The 17281-nt window shown below is 36.7% G+C and overlaps 1 protein-coding gene across 5 annotated transcripts in view; it reads right to left on the bottom strand.

The window, feature by feature from the left end:
• The window catches only part of NPNT (nephronectin), a 113504-nt gene that overhangs the window by 70050 nt on the left and 26173 nt on the right, over window positions 1-17281 (bottom strand). The window contains exon 3 of one of the 5 annotated variants that reach the window (XM_036762321.1): window positions 12065-12115. The exons of the other annotated variants lie outside the window; for them this stretch is intronic. Coding sequence (XP_036618216.1) covers window positions 12065-12115 — 51 coding nt within the window. The remainder of the gene's footprint in view (window positions 1-12064; window positions 12116-17281) is intronic. 5 annotated transcript variants of the gene reach the window in all.

Consider the following 17281-nt stretch of genomic DNA (forward strand, 5'->3'; position numbering starts at 1 on the left):
CTGACCATAACATGTGTGTTAGCCATGGGTTCACCAGAAAGTCATGCTGGGTCCACTGCCCTGGAGATACTGACAAAGAGTTAAATGGTCTATGGCAATTAACACTTATCTGCTTTGGCAAGATTCCCAAGTATTCCTTGCCTGCTCCAAAGACAGGGTTTTTTGTTTTGTTTTTTGTTTTGGGGGGGGTTTGAGGTTTTTTTTTTTTACCAGGGAAGCTGGACAATTGAATGACACACAAGTTTCAGCCCCTTTGTGTCACTTTCATCAACTTTAATGCCAAGACATTTTTTTTAATTGAAAAGAGTCACAAATGGTTTGGGGGAAAATATGAACATAGCTTTTTAATTTGGTATGAGTTAAGTTAAAATATTTCCAAATGAGTCTGATTCCAAATGTTTTATTCTTGTAAAAAATAACCAAGTTCATGCAACTGTGATGTTGAGAGTTGGACCATATCATCTATTGCTTATTGAGTAAGCCCTGATTTCTTATATCCTCCACTAGAGTCATCCAGCAATGCTTCATCATGGCATACAGGTAACTCCAAGCTACCAAAAGCTATTTCAACAGATGGAGCAAGCTATGCCACTTGCTATAAAGCCACAATGGCTTGCTGACTCTGTGTATCTGTCTCCCAATGAATGACAAGCCTTGCCAATTTCAGACAGGCTTATCACTGAAGACTAGTTCACCTTTAGCAAACTCATCATGACTGTCAAAAACTAAGCTGTTGAAGAGTTGCATTCTTTGGCCATGGAAGGAATGCCCACAACCACTGGAAAATCCAGATCTTTTGAACTACTGAAGATTTCTCAAATATTAAATTAGAAAAAAATTAAATCTACATAGCAGTTCTAAAATGTTACATTTATGACCTAATCATCCTGTAAGCCAAAATTCAAATATATTTGAATCATAAAACCATGTTGAGATGTCAAAGAAACAAGAAAAAGGACAACACAGTATTATTTGTTCTTTGTAACTTGAGAAGAACCTACTTAATGCAAATAAGATTATCTTTGGAGTACTAGGCATCGTTTATTTTTTCTATATCTACATAATACTGTAGGTATGTTTGTTACTTTAGGCTTAACGCCACAGAAAACCAAAACAAAGCATCCTGTCCATGAGGGTGGATAATTTGGAGGCAGAAATGGCAGAATACTACAAGGACAACGAAAGGGCAGGAAAAAGAATGAAGAAAATGTGTGTCTATAGCAGTAAACAGGAAATCTTCACTATGACTGAACTGTATTCTTGCAAAAAGACTGTTCAAAATCCCATCTTCAAATCAAAGCACAGCCTTCAAGTACAGAAACTCAAAATGCACAAAACCATACAAGGAATAATAGCTGCATAGTGCATCATGGTGCTGCCTAAGATACACATATCACATGCCTCTTCTGTGAGCTAACAATCTTTGAATCAACAAAGAGTTAAAAGATATCTTTTTCTGTGGGTGTTTCTGCATCATGCAAGTATAAAAATAACTCAATTTTAGCATGTTCTATGACCCAGAAAAAACTACTACTCCTATTCCATCTCCACATCTCCATTCAGTTATATTTCTTCCCCCATCATTTTCTTCTTCCTAAAAAATATCTCATCCACCTGGGCGGGGCGGAGGTTAAGGAAAGAAGGAAGGAAACACATTTCTTTCCTTGAATCCTCATATCTTTTCCTCTGTATCTTCTGTCAAGATAGAAGTCAAGTCTGTAGTAAGAATTCCAGAAATTCTGACACAGAATCATAAATTTTAGAGCTAAGTGAGATTTTAGACCTCATGTAATCTGAATCCTTCATTTTATAAATGAAGGAACTGAGGCCAAGAGGTAAAATGACTTGTGTTAAATTCTGTAATACGTCCCAAAGTGATCATTTTGTGTGTAGGGTCTGTTCTGGTTCAAGTATAACTCATTCGAGAGGAGAGTTATATCGCTTACAATTGTCTATCTTTAACTCCCAGGAAACCCTTTGGGGTATTTCAAGTTCCTTCTTTTTTGGTCTTTACTTTTCACATAAATGCATGGTAAGTTTGCTCAAGGGATGGGTAACAACAGCAGCAAAAAGAAGTTTAAAAAAATCTTCATCTCAAGGAATGAATCTTGAAAGAGCATTCCTTAAACATAATGCTTCTTACTAAGAGTTTTTTAGTGTAGAAAACTTTGTGGTGTGGGAGGAGCGGGGGTGAGGGGGAAAGCTTAATAGAATGTGATGTTTCTTTTAAAGTATATGTGGCAATTATTTTGTATATATGCCCCAGAGAGAAGCAGAAAGAGAATGGTTATCACCTGCAGGATAGCGTGAAAAGATTATCAGCATTGTGCTTTAAAGACCCATTGTTGGTTTTGTATTTAAGTACAAATTCCAATGTATGTTGCAGGGATTTTTTTTCTGGGGATAAAAGTTTGATAATTTGCATATTAAAAATTGCATTAGACATCAATCTATTTTTGTGTAATGTCCATTTCAATATATATTTGTGTATGTTCACACATGTACACACACACATACAGATAGGTAATTTATATTCACTACCTATGTTGGGGCATGATTAAAAAAGAATCAGACCCTTGAATATGACATGATTCAACCTTGTTGCAAAACTACTTTGTACAGAACTTCCCTGGAGAATGCAGACTTCCAAATATGGCAAATCAACAAAGTACAATCAAGCTAAGGAACTCAAAGGAAGCAATACTAAGCCGCTAGACCCAGCAGTACCATGCATAAGCCCCTCTCCTCCCCAAAAAGCAACTTGGAAAAGGCTCTCGTTACAAATGGCGTACAAGGCTCATTTGAAAGCAAAAGGAATGTGGGCAGCAGGAAAACAACCAAGATGCTACTTTCAAATGTGAGTCAGTCAAAGCTAGAAGGAGAAAAGCAGCTAAAAAAGAGTATGAAATTACTAAGTTAATTATTTGAGGCAGGAGACTCAAATATGAGAAGAACTTTGAAGAGGAAAATGACAGAAATATAAGTCTGTGAAAGACCTCAGAGAACACATCTATTTCTTCAAGCAGGATCAGATGAAACACACCCAGACAGATGAAAGTTTATTCTGCTTTTTAAAATCTCCAAGGAAAACGAATTCCCATGGTAACCCACTCTAATGCCTTCGGATATGAAAGAAGTTTTCTTATGTTCAAACTTAAAATTCTGTCACAGGAAACACTGAGATGAAATGACAATGCCTTATACTAATGTCACCTCGGTAAAGTAGTATCTATTAATGGCTCTCACATGCAGGTGACTTTTCCTCCTAGGAATCTCAATTCATTTTACTTAGATGATTATATTTATCCTTGCAACATCCCTATGAGTCTGGAAAAAAGAGGGAGAAGTTTTTTCCTTCTCATATACTTCAATCAATCTGTGACCTCCTTAGTGTGGGCAGTCCCTCCTCTAATAAAAATTCCCCCCCACCCATGTGTTCTCATCCTATGCAACTCTCTTCCATTGTCTTCCATGAATCCTCTGCAGAGGACCAACATGCTAGAGACTGCCTCCTAGGTGATCCAACATGATAGACGCCTTTTGCATTCTTGTAGAACATTCAGGCTGTTCATCTGTTATCCCTCATCCTTGTTACATGCCTGGTCCATCTGCTTTTCCAATCATACATTTCTTTGATGATATGCCTTACACTATTTCTTGCAAGTACATCATCATTTGAAATAGGCTGTAGCCAGTATATGCCTACCATAAGCCTCTCCATTGACCTTTGGGAGTCAGTTGTAACTTGAATTCTTGGGAGATTAAGTTGTGCCAAGACTCACAACCATACAGCATTTGGCAGATGGGGGAATGGAAGCACGAAAGGTTTAGTGGTTTGACCAACTTCACTCAGTCAGCAAAAAACAATGTTTTACTTTTAGTTTAGCGCCCAATCCATTAGTTATGCTTACTGATGGCCAGAAAAAGCAAGGAAGAGTTCGGGATTCAGAGCAGCTTTGGAAACGAAGGGAAAAAAAGCAGAAAATGACCAGAATGCTGTAAAATGCCATGTCAGAGATGGAACAATGTGTGAAAGAAATTTAGCTGTATTCTAGGAGAAGGAAAAATTGCAACTAGAGGCAATTTTACAATTCTACCACTCAAGCTCAAATGAATTAAAGTAACAACGTAAAATATTTAAATAAAATAATTTATCTTTCTGCTAATTTTGCATGTACCAGATTCTGACATAGTAATTTTTAGACTGTTTTTGAATATTGCTATGTTGGCATATGATGATACTATGGCAGTGGGGCCAGGAACCCCACTGCCTCCAAAGGAATAAAAATGAGCATCACACAATGGGAAATGGAAAGTTGAGCTCAAGCAGGCTGCAACATAGTACTAATGAGGAACTCTGGGGAAGAATAAAAATAAAGGCTGTCATCAAAAAATTATGTGACAGAAAGAGAAGATGAATTGCTCATGTAGTGAGGGTAAAGGAGGAAAAGTGGATGATCAGAGTGCTCCCCTGGTACCCTGTAGGGGTCAGGAGAAATCAAGGAAGGTTTCTAATACATTGGCTGAATCCTCTGTATCAAACTTTCAAGAGGTCATGGGTGAAAGTCTTACAGGACAGGCAAACACGGAGAGATTGGGTTCTGTAACATTGAAAGGAACTCTTGAGCAGGTTCATTTGAGTATCAGACATTTCCCAAAGATTTCTGTGTCTTCTTAAACAACACATGCTTTTTCAATATAAAACTCCAATTTCTTTATAATATCTTTGTGCCATCATATAAATTAAGCAACTAAATGCAGCATAATATTAAAATAATTAAGGACCTTAAGATCTTAACTGTGTCCTGTGGACATTGTTACTTTTTGGTTAATATATTTAGAAAGTAAAAGCTGTATTACAAACTTCTTCAACAATCTGTTACTTCCAGACTCAATACTTTTTCCTCTTGTTTTTTCCAGACTTAATGGATGCCAATCACTTTAGAGCAAAATACTTCATAGTTGTTATCTCAAATATAGTTCACTGCAGTATCTGACCTCTCAGTTCATACATTACCTGTTAAAGTCAAGGAAGCCATTTCCAGGTTATCCCTTTCTGTCATAGCGTTAAAGTTATAATTTAAGATGCCAAAACAATAATTTATTTAAAATGTATGGAGGGTATCCAGATTTCTATTTCATTGATCTAAGGAACAGCCAGTGAGGAAATTCCAAACCTCAACAGAGGCAGGCAACTATTCTGTGAAGTCCTAGAGAATTGCCTGGGGACATTTAGAAGTAAGCGACTTCCCCATGGTAACACATCTAGTATGTTTCAGAGGTTAAACTTTTACCCAAGTCTTCCCTGCTATGAAGACTCACTTTAATATGGACTTCTTATAGCTCTCAGCTATAGCAGAGTGGCAATTGGCTTCAAGTACGGCAGGCAACCCAGAGTCATGGAACAATGAGTAGAATATGTCTGGAAAGCCCAAGCCAGAATCCTGGCTTTATTTCATATGACCTGTGTGTGACCTTGGGTAAATCATTTTATTTCTTTAGGTTTCGGTTTTCTCATCTATAAAACAAAGCAGTTTAGGACTAGCTTATCAATAAGTTTCTTTCTAGCTGACCTTAAAATCCCAAGTTGCCATCAAAAACAAGTGAGAAAGCAGGTCACATCGTGGAAATTTAGGAAAATTCGGAGAAATTTCAGATATGTTGTTAAGGATGTATGTATATGTATGTAATCTTACAGAAACCAGTTTTAGTTTTTAATTTGCCAGTCCTTACTATTGATGAGAAGGTGCTCCTTGTTCAGAACTGATACTGTGCTGATTGCCACAAGCCCCTAAACATTCCAGAGTCTCCACAATAAGACACACAATCGCTCAAAAGATCAGCCCACTAATCCATATGAGAAAAACTAAACGGATGAAAAATTCCTGGAATGCACTCCTTCTTCATCCTGCCTCAGAATAGGAATTGTTTTGTTCTTTGTATTTGTTTCCTTGCCTATACCTGTCACTTAATAGATGGACAATCTATTGAGTCAGACCATAAGTACACATATCTGGAATAGGCAAAGCTGAAGGAAAATTATTTGGACTCATAAGTAGCAAGAAGAGAGAAGGCTGGTCATCATTTTATGAAATTTTACAACATTTTCAATGATTCCAAGTTTCTAGTTGTTATAAAACCTCACCTTTTTTTCTTACCACAAATGTTATCCCAGTGATACACTGCTATAAATTTTAAAATAATACAGTCTCAAAAGAATGAAAGTTGGGGCTGAACAACAAGGCAATGGAAAAATGTATGGTGGGTGCAAGTCAGTGGCAGTGTATTTCCAATGATGACTGATGCATAAGGAGTGGCATAAAGGAACCCCTTCTCAGAATTGTGTTTCTCTATGTATGAAATGAAATATGTAGGTTAGCAAAAGAAACCAATTACCTCAAAATAGTTACCAAAATATTTTTTAAAAGAAGTTAATGACAAGTTATAGTATATGAATGCTATGGAATACTATTATGCTGCACGAAAGAATGAAATAGTTTCAGAAAAACCTGGATTTGAATGAACTGATGCAAAATGAAGTGAGCAGAACCAGGAAAACAATTTACATAGTAACAGCAATATTGTAAAGATAATCAACTGTAAAAGACTTAGTAAATCTGACCAACACAATGACTCACCACAGTTCCAAAGGACTCGATAAAAATACTATCCTCTTCCAAAAAGAGAACTGATGGACTCAGAGTACAGACTGAAGGATATTTTCTTCTCTTTCTTCCTTTTTCTTGCTTTTTAAAAGTGTGGCTAATGCTGAAATTTGTTTTGTACAACCATACATGTTTATAATGCATTTTATTTTTTCTTGACTCTCAATGGATGGGGAAAGGGAGAGAGAAGGGAAAGAATTTGGAATTGAAGATAAAATAAATTGAATGTTAAAAGAGGAATAAAAAGTGAATAACTCTAGGGGGCAGTTAGGTGGCGCAGTGAGTAGAACACCATCTCAGGCACTTGACACACTTACTAGCTATGTGACCTCGGGCAAGTCACTTAACCCAAATTGCCCTGCCTTCCCCCCTCAAAAAAGTGAATAACTCCAGAGAGAAAAAAATATGACCCCAGGTTAAAAATCCCAGGTGTAGAGAGTGCAGAGGTGTCTGAGCATTATGGCGGTTCCAAGTACTTGAAAGATGATTTTCTCAGAATGTAAAAGCCTCATGCCAAGGATTCAGAGGCAGTAGCTATGCATAGGCTTTTACAGCATGGGAACAGCTACTCTATTCTTGATCTTCTCTCAGGAATGAACGTGGACAAGGGGTGGAAGTTCCCCAGCATGGAGGAGAATGTGGACAGGAAAAAATCCAGATATTATCTAACCATATACAAAAAGGTGTTTAAGCAGCGCAATGATCCTATAGGAACTGTAATCATTAACATAGTTCAGTGGTATATGGTGAAGAGGGTGTGCTCATGGACAGATTGGTTATCGCTCCACCTCCACTTCCACCACATGTCTCTACCAACCTCTGCATAACCACAGCAGCAAGATGAGGAAAGAAAGTAATGTGAAGGAGATGGAATGATTTAAGGAGCAGGCTCCCAGAGGAGATAGGAGAGGATGGACAAGTAAGGGTAGCAAAGAAAAGGGTCATTTCTTCCTCAGAGCCTGGAGAAAAGAGAGGTTGGGACATGATGGAGGGCACATCAGAGGATGAAGCAGGGGAGAAGAAGGAAAGAGTTCATAGCAGATGGCCTGGATTTTCTCAGTAAAGAAAGGGGTGGTATCCCCTGCTAAGAAAGAGGGTGGGTGAAATATACAGGCAGCTTAAGAAGAGAGAATTTTTAGAATAACAGCTATGAGGACTGTAATAGAGTATCTGTTAGATGACAATACAAGGATTGATGAACAAGAGTGAGGGCAAAGAGAAGATCAGATAACATGAATTTGAAGTGGACAGATGTGGGCAATATGCCAAGACAACGCTGGGCACTTTGTAAGGGCTTGACAAATTTATGCTGATTGATTGATCGTACCTTGCTTGTATGACTGTGTGATTTCTTCCAGGAACATTCAGTAGCTTGGGAATGCATGAATGAAGAAGGAAGATGGGGAACACTCAAGGCTGAGATTTGGCAAGACCGGAGTGGGGACAGAAAAAAGGTACAAGAGGTTCAAGGGGACGGACTTGAGGAAGGGAGTGGTACACGGGGTATTTAAAGCATTTGAAGGACTCTTGTGTGGAACTAGGTCTGGACTTAGCCATATTCAGCTTGGTCCCAGAGGTCTGAAGCAGGAGCAATGGGCAGAAGGTCCAAATGGGAAAAATTAGGCTTATTTGTCAGGAAAAAAACTTCCTAACAATTAGGGTTGTTGAAAAATATAAGGAGCTGTCTGGAGAGGAGGTGTTTTCCCTTCTTTAGAAATCTTCAAACAAAGGATGTTTTTGAGGTAATTTCAGGCATAGGGTTTCTTCTGACAATGAGATCTTGTAATTTGAGTGCTCATTACCTGCAACGATGGGTAACAGGCAAAAATCACTTCCCAGTCAGGAAACTTTTAGCAATGTTATCCTTATGCTTAGAGAAGGCATGTTAAAGAACATACACTCTGTTGGAATCTTGAAAAATAAAATATTTTTATAATTTATGTAATATGCATGTGTGTGTATTTTCTAGAGAAAAAGAATATTGACTCTTAAGTCAAAGGACCTGGGTTCAAATCCTACCTATAGGGGAATATTGAGCAAGTCACTCTATTGGGCTTTTGCTTAAGGAAACTAGAGGTCTGTTTTAGCTCAAAAGCAATGATCCTAGGATCCTATTTTTAATTGTGCCACCAATTAACCAATCATTTATTGGTTTTTCTGTTTCATTTTCATCATGCGTAACATGAGAACACATTCAGATTATAGGATGAGAGTTGTCAAATTTGTTCAATTGAAATACTTTATCAAACAAAATTTTCAGTAATTTTTTCAGACTATAACTAAAACAAGTAACTTTGTTCCATTAGGCAAACAAATAAAGGACAGAACATAGTACTTATAACATCTTCCTTCATCTAAAACTTAAGTTCATTTAAAAACTAGTATTAGATCTTGTATGTAGTGTCAGATGCTTGTGACTTTCAGTTTTTCAGACATACTGGATACGCTCATTTGTGGACAAATAATTAGCTAATAATTCTCTGTGGATCTATTTGTCACATAAAATTTATTTTACTGTCTAAAACATAATCGTGCAGAGCATATTTTAATTATTAGGCTATAATATTTGTGATTCTTAAAATTTAATCAAGGTTCTATAATACTTTGATCTTTTAATGATATATATATATGTATGTGTGTGTGTATATATATTATATATATAGTGTTTGAACCATTGAATTCCCAAACAGGATATTTTCAGAGGTAGCAACTTACTAGTTCCTAATGGAAGATATCTCTAAAAAAAGCCAATTAAATTGGCTATTGCATTTTTTCAAATAAATAATTTTCTCTTTGCTAGTTTACAAAAATCCATTAGTGAATGTTTGGTGGATTAAACTGCAGTCCACACAAAAAGTGACTAGCAGGTAGAGGAAAATGAAATCATTTCAAGAATAAATTCCATTTATATTTCCCATGAACAAGGTTTAGCAATAATTTCCTAATGACATAGGTAACTTAGAATTTTATTTTTTCAAGGAAATTTTCCTCTCAGAAACCAGCAAGCAAAACTTCCTTAGGGCATGCAGAAGTTAACCACCATGGACTGCAAAATGGATACAATCAGATTGCTGAGGAGTTTATCATATACCTCTGGAATTGCTCATAATATCTGCCATCCTCATAGTGACTAACGCAAAGCCCTCAAAGTCCTATCCCAATGCAAGTCTTCATTGTCATTATACTTGTCCTATGAGCATCCTCCATTCATCTAATTCAATTGGACAGACATTTAAGGCAATGATAGTAATATGCAAGGCATTGTGTTGGGTATTAAGGAAAATGAAAATAACTGCCCTTAAGGAGCTTAAAGTCTACTAGAAATTTATAGCATGCATACAAGTTGAATACAGCATGAGAAGGGGCAAAAGGGAGATATAGATCCAGGGGTTCCCATAGAAGAGTATCTTGGATACTCTTTCCTTCCTTCCTTCCTCCCTCCCTCCTTTCCCTTCCTTCCTTTCCTTCCTTCCTTCCTTTTTTATTCAATAAATATTTATCGAACATCAATAATGTGCAAAGCTTTGTGTTAGGCATTTTGAAGGGTACAAAGAAGAACAAATTCAGTTCCTGCCTTCCAAGAGCTTACATACTAATATGGAAATGATACAGGACAAGGCAAAGTACAAAATGTACCATGAGAGAGGTACAAACAAAATACTGTGAAGGCTTAGAAACAAGAGAGCTGGCATGTGGCTGGAGAGATGTGGAAAGGTGTCATGGAAGAGATGGAATATGAAATGGGCCTTATGATGGCTAGGACATAAATAGGCCACAGTGAGGGGCTAGGGGACTTTTAGCTCTTGTCATGAATACTGAATTATTAGAGTAAACAGGGATAGAATGCAGTGGGCTGGTATTGTGAACCTTTTGGGGCGGGGGACCAAAATCCATCCAGCTACTGGAGCAGCTTTACAACATCTTAGGATATTAATTTTAATTCATCCAAATTCCCTCTTCTTGTCCCTTTCAAGTTGGTTCTAGGTGGGGGTCAGATCAGAAATACATATATAAATGGAGGTAAGGAATTTGATTAGGGTAGATGTGGTGAGGTTATTGGGGGAGGGTGATATTATCATATGATCATAGATTTAGAACTGGAAGGGACCTCAGAAGTCATTTAATTTTACTGATGAAACTGAGAAACAGAGAGGTTAAAGAACTTGCCTAAGGCCACATGGGCAGTAAATGGAAAAGTCCAGATTCATACTCAGGTCTTCCTTGGTGGTAGAGTTAACTGCACCATGCTGCCTGACTCCTTTCCACCACTTCACACAAAGCAAGCTGCCAGATATCAGAGCGCCTCGCTCCCCTTTAAACAAAGTAGATTTGTCTCACAGAGAGGAGGAGATAAAAACCCTCTGGGTTTAGCAGCACATTGCCCAGAGAAGACAATCTTTAACATCTATTTTAGAAGTTAATTATTTAAGAAATTCCAAACCTCAGTCAAGTCTTTTCTAAAAAAGAGATTTAGAAATAAGAAATGACAGCGGATTGTCATTTGCCTATATCCTGATAAGTCCTTCAGATAATATTCCAAGAGCATTCTCAATTACAATCTTATCAATAAAATAGATAACTTCAACTATGATCTCATTCAATTTAGTAATCACAGGGCATATTCACTTGAGTTTTATGTCTTCCTAATAAATAAAAACCTCTAGTACGATCAACCTCACTAGTCCCCAAATGTAAAATTTTTAAAATAAACTTTCTATAACATGAGAGAATGTTTCCCTCAGTAGCAAGTGTCTCTCTTTACCAATTCCACAAACTGTTAGGATGTCATATGGATCATCTGGTGAAGTTTCCCATTAATATACCATGAATATGTTATATATATATATATATATATACATATATATATAACTGTATTCTTCTCTTCAAAGCAATATCCTTTTAAACACTGATACCTTCAGCCAAAACAATAGATTATGAATATTGATAAGTATTAACACTCTATTCAATTTAGACAATAAAATATCTCTTACCTTAACGTGGAGAGTTAATTAATTTGAGGTAGAAATCTCTTATGTTAATAACAAACTTGTTAGTAACCATATACTTGGAGAATTATTCATTATGACTGTTTCTTTATGTATTAAGGAATATAAAGTTTCCTGGAGATGGGGTAGAGTGGTTATTAGATTTGTTAAATAGGAAAAGAGTATGAATAAACTGAAAAGAAAAAGATTTATGAATTATCTAAGTTAAAATGATCTTAGCAGAATTGTGAATAGAACAAGAATATCCCTATGGGTTGTATTTCTCCCCAAAGAGATCAAAAAGAACAGCTAATGTTAAGGTTTATTTATAGTTCTGTAAATGTATTATTTAGAGGGCATGCCTTTCAAGACATAGGATTGCCAAGATTATTTCAAGAAATATGTTCTTCTAACCTTTGAGTTGGCACCTTATCCTGGCTATTCTCTGCCTTAAGACGTAGAATGCTGCAAAACAAATGTCCAAAAAAGAAAATTCCAGATCTTTTTGTTTGTTTGTTTTCTGTAAGGAGACTGGACTTGGGTTTTTATCAATTTGCTACATTCCCGGAGACTTAACACATATTCAACATTCAGGGCTTCTCTGAAACAACAATAAAAACTAGGACATATTTTAAAATAGCAATATCTTAGTCACCATTTTGTTACAAAATTCAAACATTTCGAGCCAAAATAAAAATTATCCAGTAACTGAAGCTCTATGCATTCTGATTTACTTTTGTGGAGCTTCCAATCCAAATTTTTAGTTTTCAGAATATTATTTTGTGCTCTTAGAGAGACAGTACCCTTTTATTAAAGTGAACATTAGACGATGAGAGATTAAATTTAAATGTTAGATTTTTTAAAGGTAGTAATTGAAATAATTGAAAATATATACAATTTTAAGTTATCAAGTATTGTGATCAATGAACGATTACAGTTGGAAATTTTCTTTCAACGATTACCTCCTTGGCTGGCTGCTTTGTCGGTCGAAAGCAAAAGTGCCTCCTCTGAAGTCTCAGTTAAAACAACTTAGAGACTAGTATACTCCCTTTGCTGAAAATTAAAGAAAGAATTCTCAAAGAGGTGTTAACGATGGTCAATGACTCTGACCAAGTCTTCAGAAGAGGAAGCAAGAAAAAGTATTTGTGGTTGTAGTGTACATCAGATCTCACAGCTTTAGGCAAGAAAAATCTGGGTCTTTATTTTAAAGAGAGACAAATTATGGGAGAAAATTGTAATAGTTAATTCAATAGTAGTTTTTTTCTTAAAAAGAAGACAATTAAGTACCCTATGTAATTGAAAAAATAATCTTTTTTCCTTTAGTTGAATTATAAAAATGTATAAACAGTCCAGAGTAATTGCCACAGTTTTTAAAGCAAATCTATATGCTTCCTAAGTCTTTCTGGTGATATTAGTAAATCAGAAAATAAAATCCAGACTTCCGTTTTCTTTGCCATAGCTTCAGGCTATCTAGCTCAGTGATATGTTTCTCAAAAGCAAAAAAAATTAAATGTATCAGATATGATCTCAACAATAAACTGAAAGAAATCAGTTGTCTCAATAGCATTTTTTTAGTATTATGGTTTAATTGCTTAAGAGGAAAAACTTAGGATGATTTGAGAAGAGATAGGAGAGCCATTTGAGGGAGATGGAAGAGGCATAAAAGGGTACTGTTTCTTTAACACCATCCAAGAACCATTTTCAAATGATCTGATTCATTTAAAAATATATTAAACACATTTAAAAACAAAGTTATAGCAACTCAATAAAGAATAGCAAACATCGACATTTTTCTAGCTAGTAACATCCGAGCAGTCAAGCGGTTCTGTATAGTTTATTTTTAGTTTAAAATTTTTAGAGATGTATCACATGCATTCTACTTAACATGTAATTCAGTCATGACAGGTACAAATTTAGTGAATTTTATAGTGTCAGGTTTTCTGGACACCTCCAGCACTGAATTTCAGTGAATATTCCATTACAATTGCAATTAGTATGGTGTAAAAAAAACTATACAGAATGACAATTGAAGTTAAAGCAGTGTTATACCAAGGGGAAAAAGTTTCCTAGGCCCATCTTGAGGTCTATTCTCCACTGATGCATGAAGGATTTTGATAGGGAACTACTGCTGATTTTCATGGACTTTAACTACCAAAGTCAGTCACCTTGTGGCCTGCATGCATCTTGTGGTATATAAACCCCTTTGTAGGCAGCTAAGAACCATTCACCAACGAGGAGAAAATGGTTTACTTTCCCCCTTTCACTGGCCATAATGCAAGATAACAAAGAGCTTGTATTTGTCTAGAGCTAAGGTGAGAAGGCAGCAGCAGCAGCAAGCTCATGCACCACAACCAGCCCAGCTCTCCGGCTACCTTTGCCATCGAAGCTCCCCCTACTTGGGGTGCTGTAAGCACTAGTGTTTCGGGTTGGCTAAGGGTTCTCTGTGATAACATGCATTTTACTAGGCAGGGCTAAAAATAAATCAGCCAGTTTGGGTTTTCCCCCCACATTTTGTGAAGTGTTGGTTCATATAAATTACAGAGGCCGGGTTGTGCAGGGGATTATTATTCTTGCCTTTTATAACTAGCAGGACATGGGTTATGTGCTTGGAGCCAATGCAGAGCAGCCGATGTTAAATAACAAGTAACTTCCTGACTCCCAGGCCCCCGTGCTGTCTAAATGTATATCTATCTGTCTTCGGAGCTGTGTTTTAAGTAGTTGTCGGAAGCCTAAAAATAGACCAGCTATCCAACATTGGGGGAACTGAAGAAATCTTTATTTTAAAAAGCTGTGGTTGGGTGTTTTGTTTTGTTTTTTAAAGTTGAAGAGTAAGATTTATTTATCTTGAACAGCACTAATCCCTGGGTGCAGTTTTTCAGTGACATGCTCCATAGTCACCATTAGTGACTTCATTCCAACTTTCTGCACAAAGAGGAAAGTGACTCCTTATTTCTATGTTTTTTACCTCCTTAAATAGGATCCCCCTCCCACTCTAAAAAGCAGGTATTTCCACCCCTTTCAGAAAATCTTGGTTTTTCTTTTTTCTTTTTTTAAATCCCACTAAAAAAAAACCAAACAAACAAAAAAAGGCTTCGGGCCAAACTCATTAATTTCATGCTACAGTGTGGCACTGAATTTGACGACCGAGGACCTGAGTTCTAATACTATCCCTGCTACTTACTATCTGTGTGACCTTGGGCATGTAGTTTTACTCCTCTAGACCTAGACTCACAGTAGCTAGTTGGTGCAGTGGAAAAAGTGCTTGGACTTAGAGTCAGGAAGACCTGAGTTCAAACCCTCCCTCAGACACTTACTAGCTATGTGACTTAGGGCAAGTCACTTAACTTCTCTGGACTTTAGTTTCTTCATCTGTAAAATTGGGATAATAACAGCACCTACTCCATAGAGTACTTTGCAAACTTTCCCCTTTAGACTGTGTAAACTGTTGCCTTTCTTCATATCCCCAGTGTTGAACAAAGTTCGTGTCATATAATAAATCCCTAATAAATATGCTTGTTGACTCAACTATGAAAAGAGTATTGAACCAGATGACCTCCAAAGACCCTTCCAACTCTAAATCTATGATTCTTCAATTCACTGACCTGCCGATTCCAAGAGCACAGGGCAAGAGATGACCTGGGTTACTTTTGGAATAAAAAACCTTCAAGTGATCCTTACCCAGTTCCACCCCTACAACAAAATTCTGCCTGAAACTTCCTTTAGTCTCTGCATAGGGCAACAGGGGAGTCAGAGGTTAAAGCAGAAAGAGAACACTAAGCAAATGAGTGGATTTTTACTAAATTAGCTCTATGCTTTTCTTCCTGGGGTAATTATTTGAGAAATGCCTTTTACCTGGTTGAGTCAATGGAAGTTTATTTGAATGTTGCCTGGGGAATTAGCTTCAGCCAAGACTGTGAAACAAAGCTGGGGGAGGGGAGTAAAAGCACAAGCAAACTCCTGAATTTGCTGATTGTTCCTTCCCTCTGTGGACATTGACAAGTTTTTCAAAGGAAAATTTACTCAAATATTTGGAGGAAGTCAACAACAAATCCATTTAAAAAAACAACCTAGAGTATCACCTTCACTGACTCTAAGAGTGAAAACAATGGTGGCCTTGGAGAAGGTGGTAAACATCTATTATCACGATTAAACATACTTCAGCCAAATAAAGCACTGAATTGTGAAATTCAGTCAACCTTTGATTCACTTTGTGGAGCGTCTATAATAAATTCTTAAGACAACTTGGTATCATCCTGCTATTTTAAGAATTCCAGGGCTTCCTTCTTCAGCATTAAGTTGGTATATATGCACTCAAGGAATACTAACCTATTGTAATGTTATTGTAAATAAAACATAATAAGGAAAACAAAGATATTACTCTTCCTCTCCTCTCCCTCCCCCACCAATACATTTTAAAAGCCAAGCTAATTTTAAAAAATCATACCTTTACCACAGTATCTAATTCTGTGGCACTATGGTAGCTCTGCTCTTTTTAGTTCTATTAAATTTTACAGCAAAGGGAAGGTTTTGGGTATGGTTCTAGTAATAGACGGTGTCTACTTGAATAAGACAAGTACAGGGGGATCCCTCACTACTAGGCTGGCTACTTAGTGATGAATTCTTTGGCCGTGGTAACTTGTGAATCAAAGAAAAATTTAAAGATGATTCTCAGTCCTGAATAGCCCCCTTCCTCCTGTAGGGACAGTGGCAGAAAGGGAAGGCAGAGGGTGCTAAGAACTGTACCATCTATCAATATTAACTTTGTTTAGCAGCCTTTGTTTAGAAGTCTACATCTCACAGAAGGACCCAGATCAAATCTACATTGCTATTTGTTGCTACAAATTAAACCAGAAGATGAAGAAGTCACAGCTCAATGGAAAGATGTCTCACATTCTCCTTGGAAAGGAAAATAAAGGAATAGGCAGTTTGGTTTCATCATGAGTCCAAAGGCAACAAGAAGCATTGCATTGTAGTATGCTTCATTATCTCATATTGTAGGGCATTTGCAAGACCACCATGAAGGCAATTGAAGCCTGTGACCAAATATTTGTTGCAAAGGAAAAAGATGTAGAAAAAGTCTACGATAACCTCGATGCAACTCTTCAAAAGAAAGCAACATATATTTTAATACTCTGTGATTTTAATGAGAAGTTGGACACAGGAGAAGGGGAAGATAAGGCTCAGGATTAAGAAATGAAAGAGGCCAAAGTTTACAAGGAAGGCTAATAACTATATATCACCAATACTTTCTTCAAGATGTGAGACGGCAAGCACCGAACAAAAAATGTGGTCAGTTTCATTTTTATGATGTCATTCATTGCACAAAATAAAGAAATAAAATGAATTAAATATGGACAAGTAATAGGGAAAATATTTCTGAACCAATTGTCCGTAGGGAGTCAGACTGATGGCTTGTTGGAACCAAGATAAAAATGAATACCAAATTGGGGGAAAAAAGAAAAGGATAACAATGAGGAGAAAATATGACATTTGACTAAAACAAGTGTGACCTGAATAATTTAAATCAGGGCAGGGAAGGGAATATGCATTTAGTAAGTGCTCATTATGTGCCAGAACTTTGTGCTTTACAAATAGTATTTCATTTGATCTTCACAATAACCCTGGGAGGTA

Source organism: Trichosurus vulpecula, chromosome 6, assembly GCF_011100635.1.
Source record: "Trichosurus vulpecula isolate mTriVul1 chromosome 6, mTriVul1.pri, whole genome shotgun sequence".
In the NCBI taxonomy this organism is placed as follows: Eukaryota; Metazoa; Chordata; class Mammalia; order Diprotodontia; family Phalangeridae; genus Trichosurus; species Trichosurus vulpecula.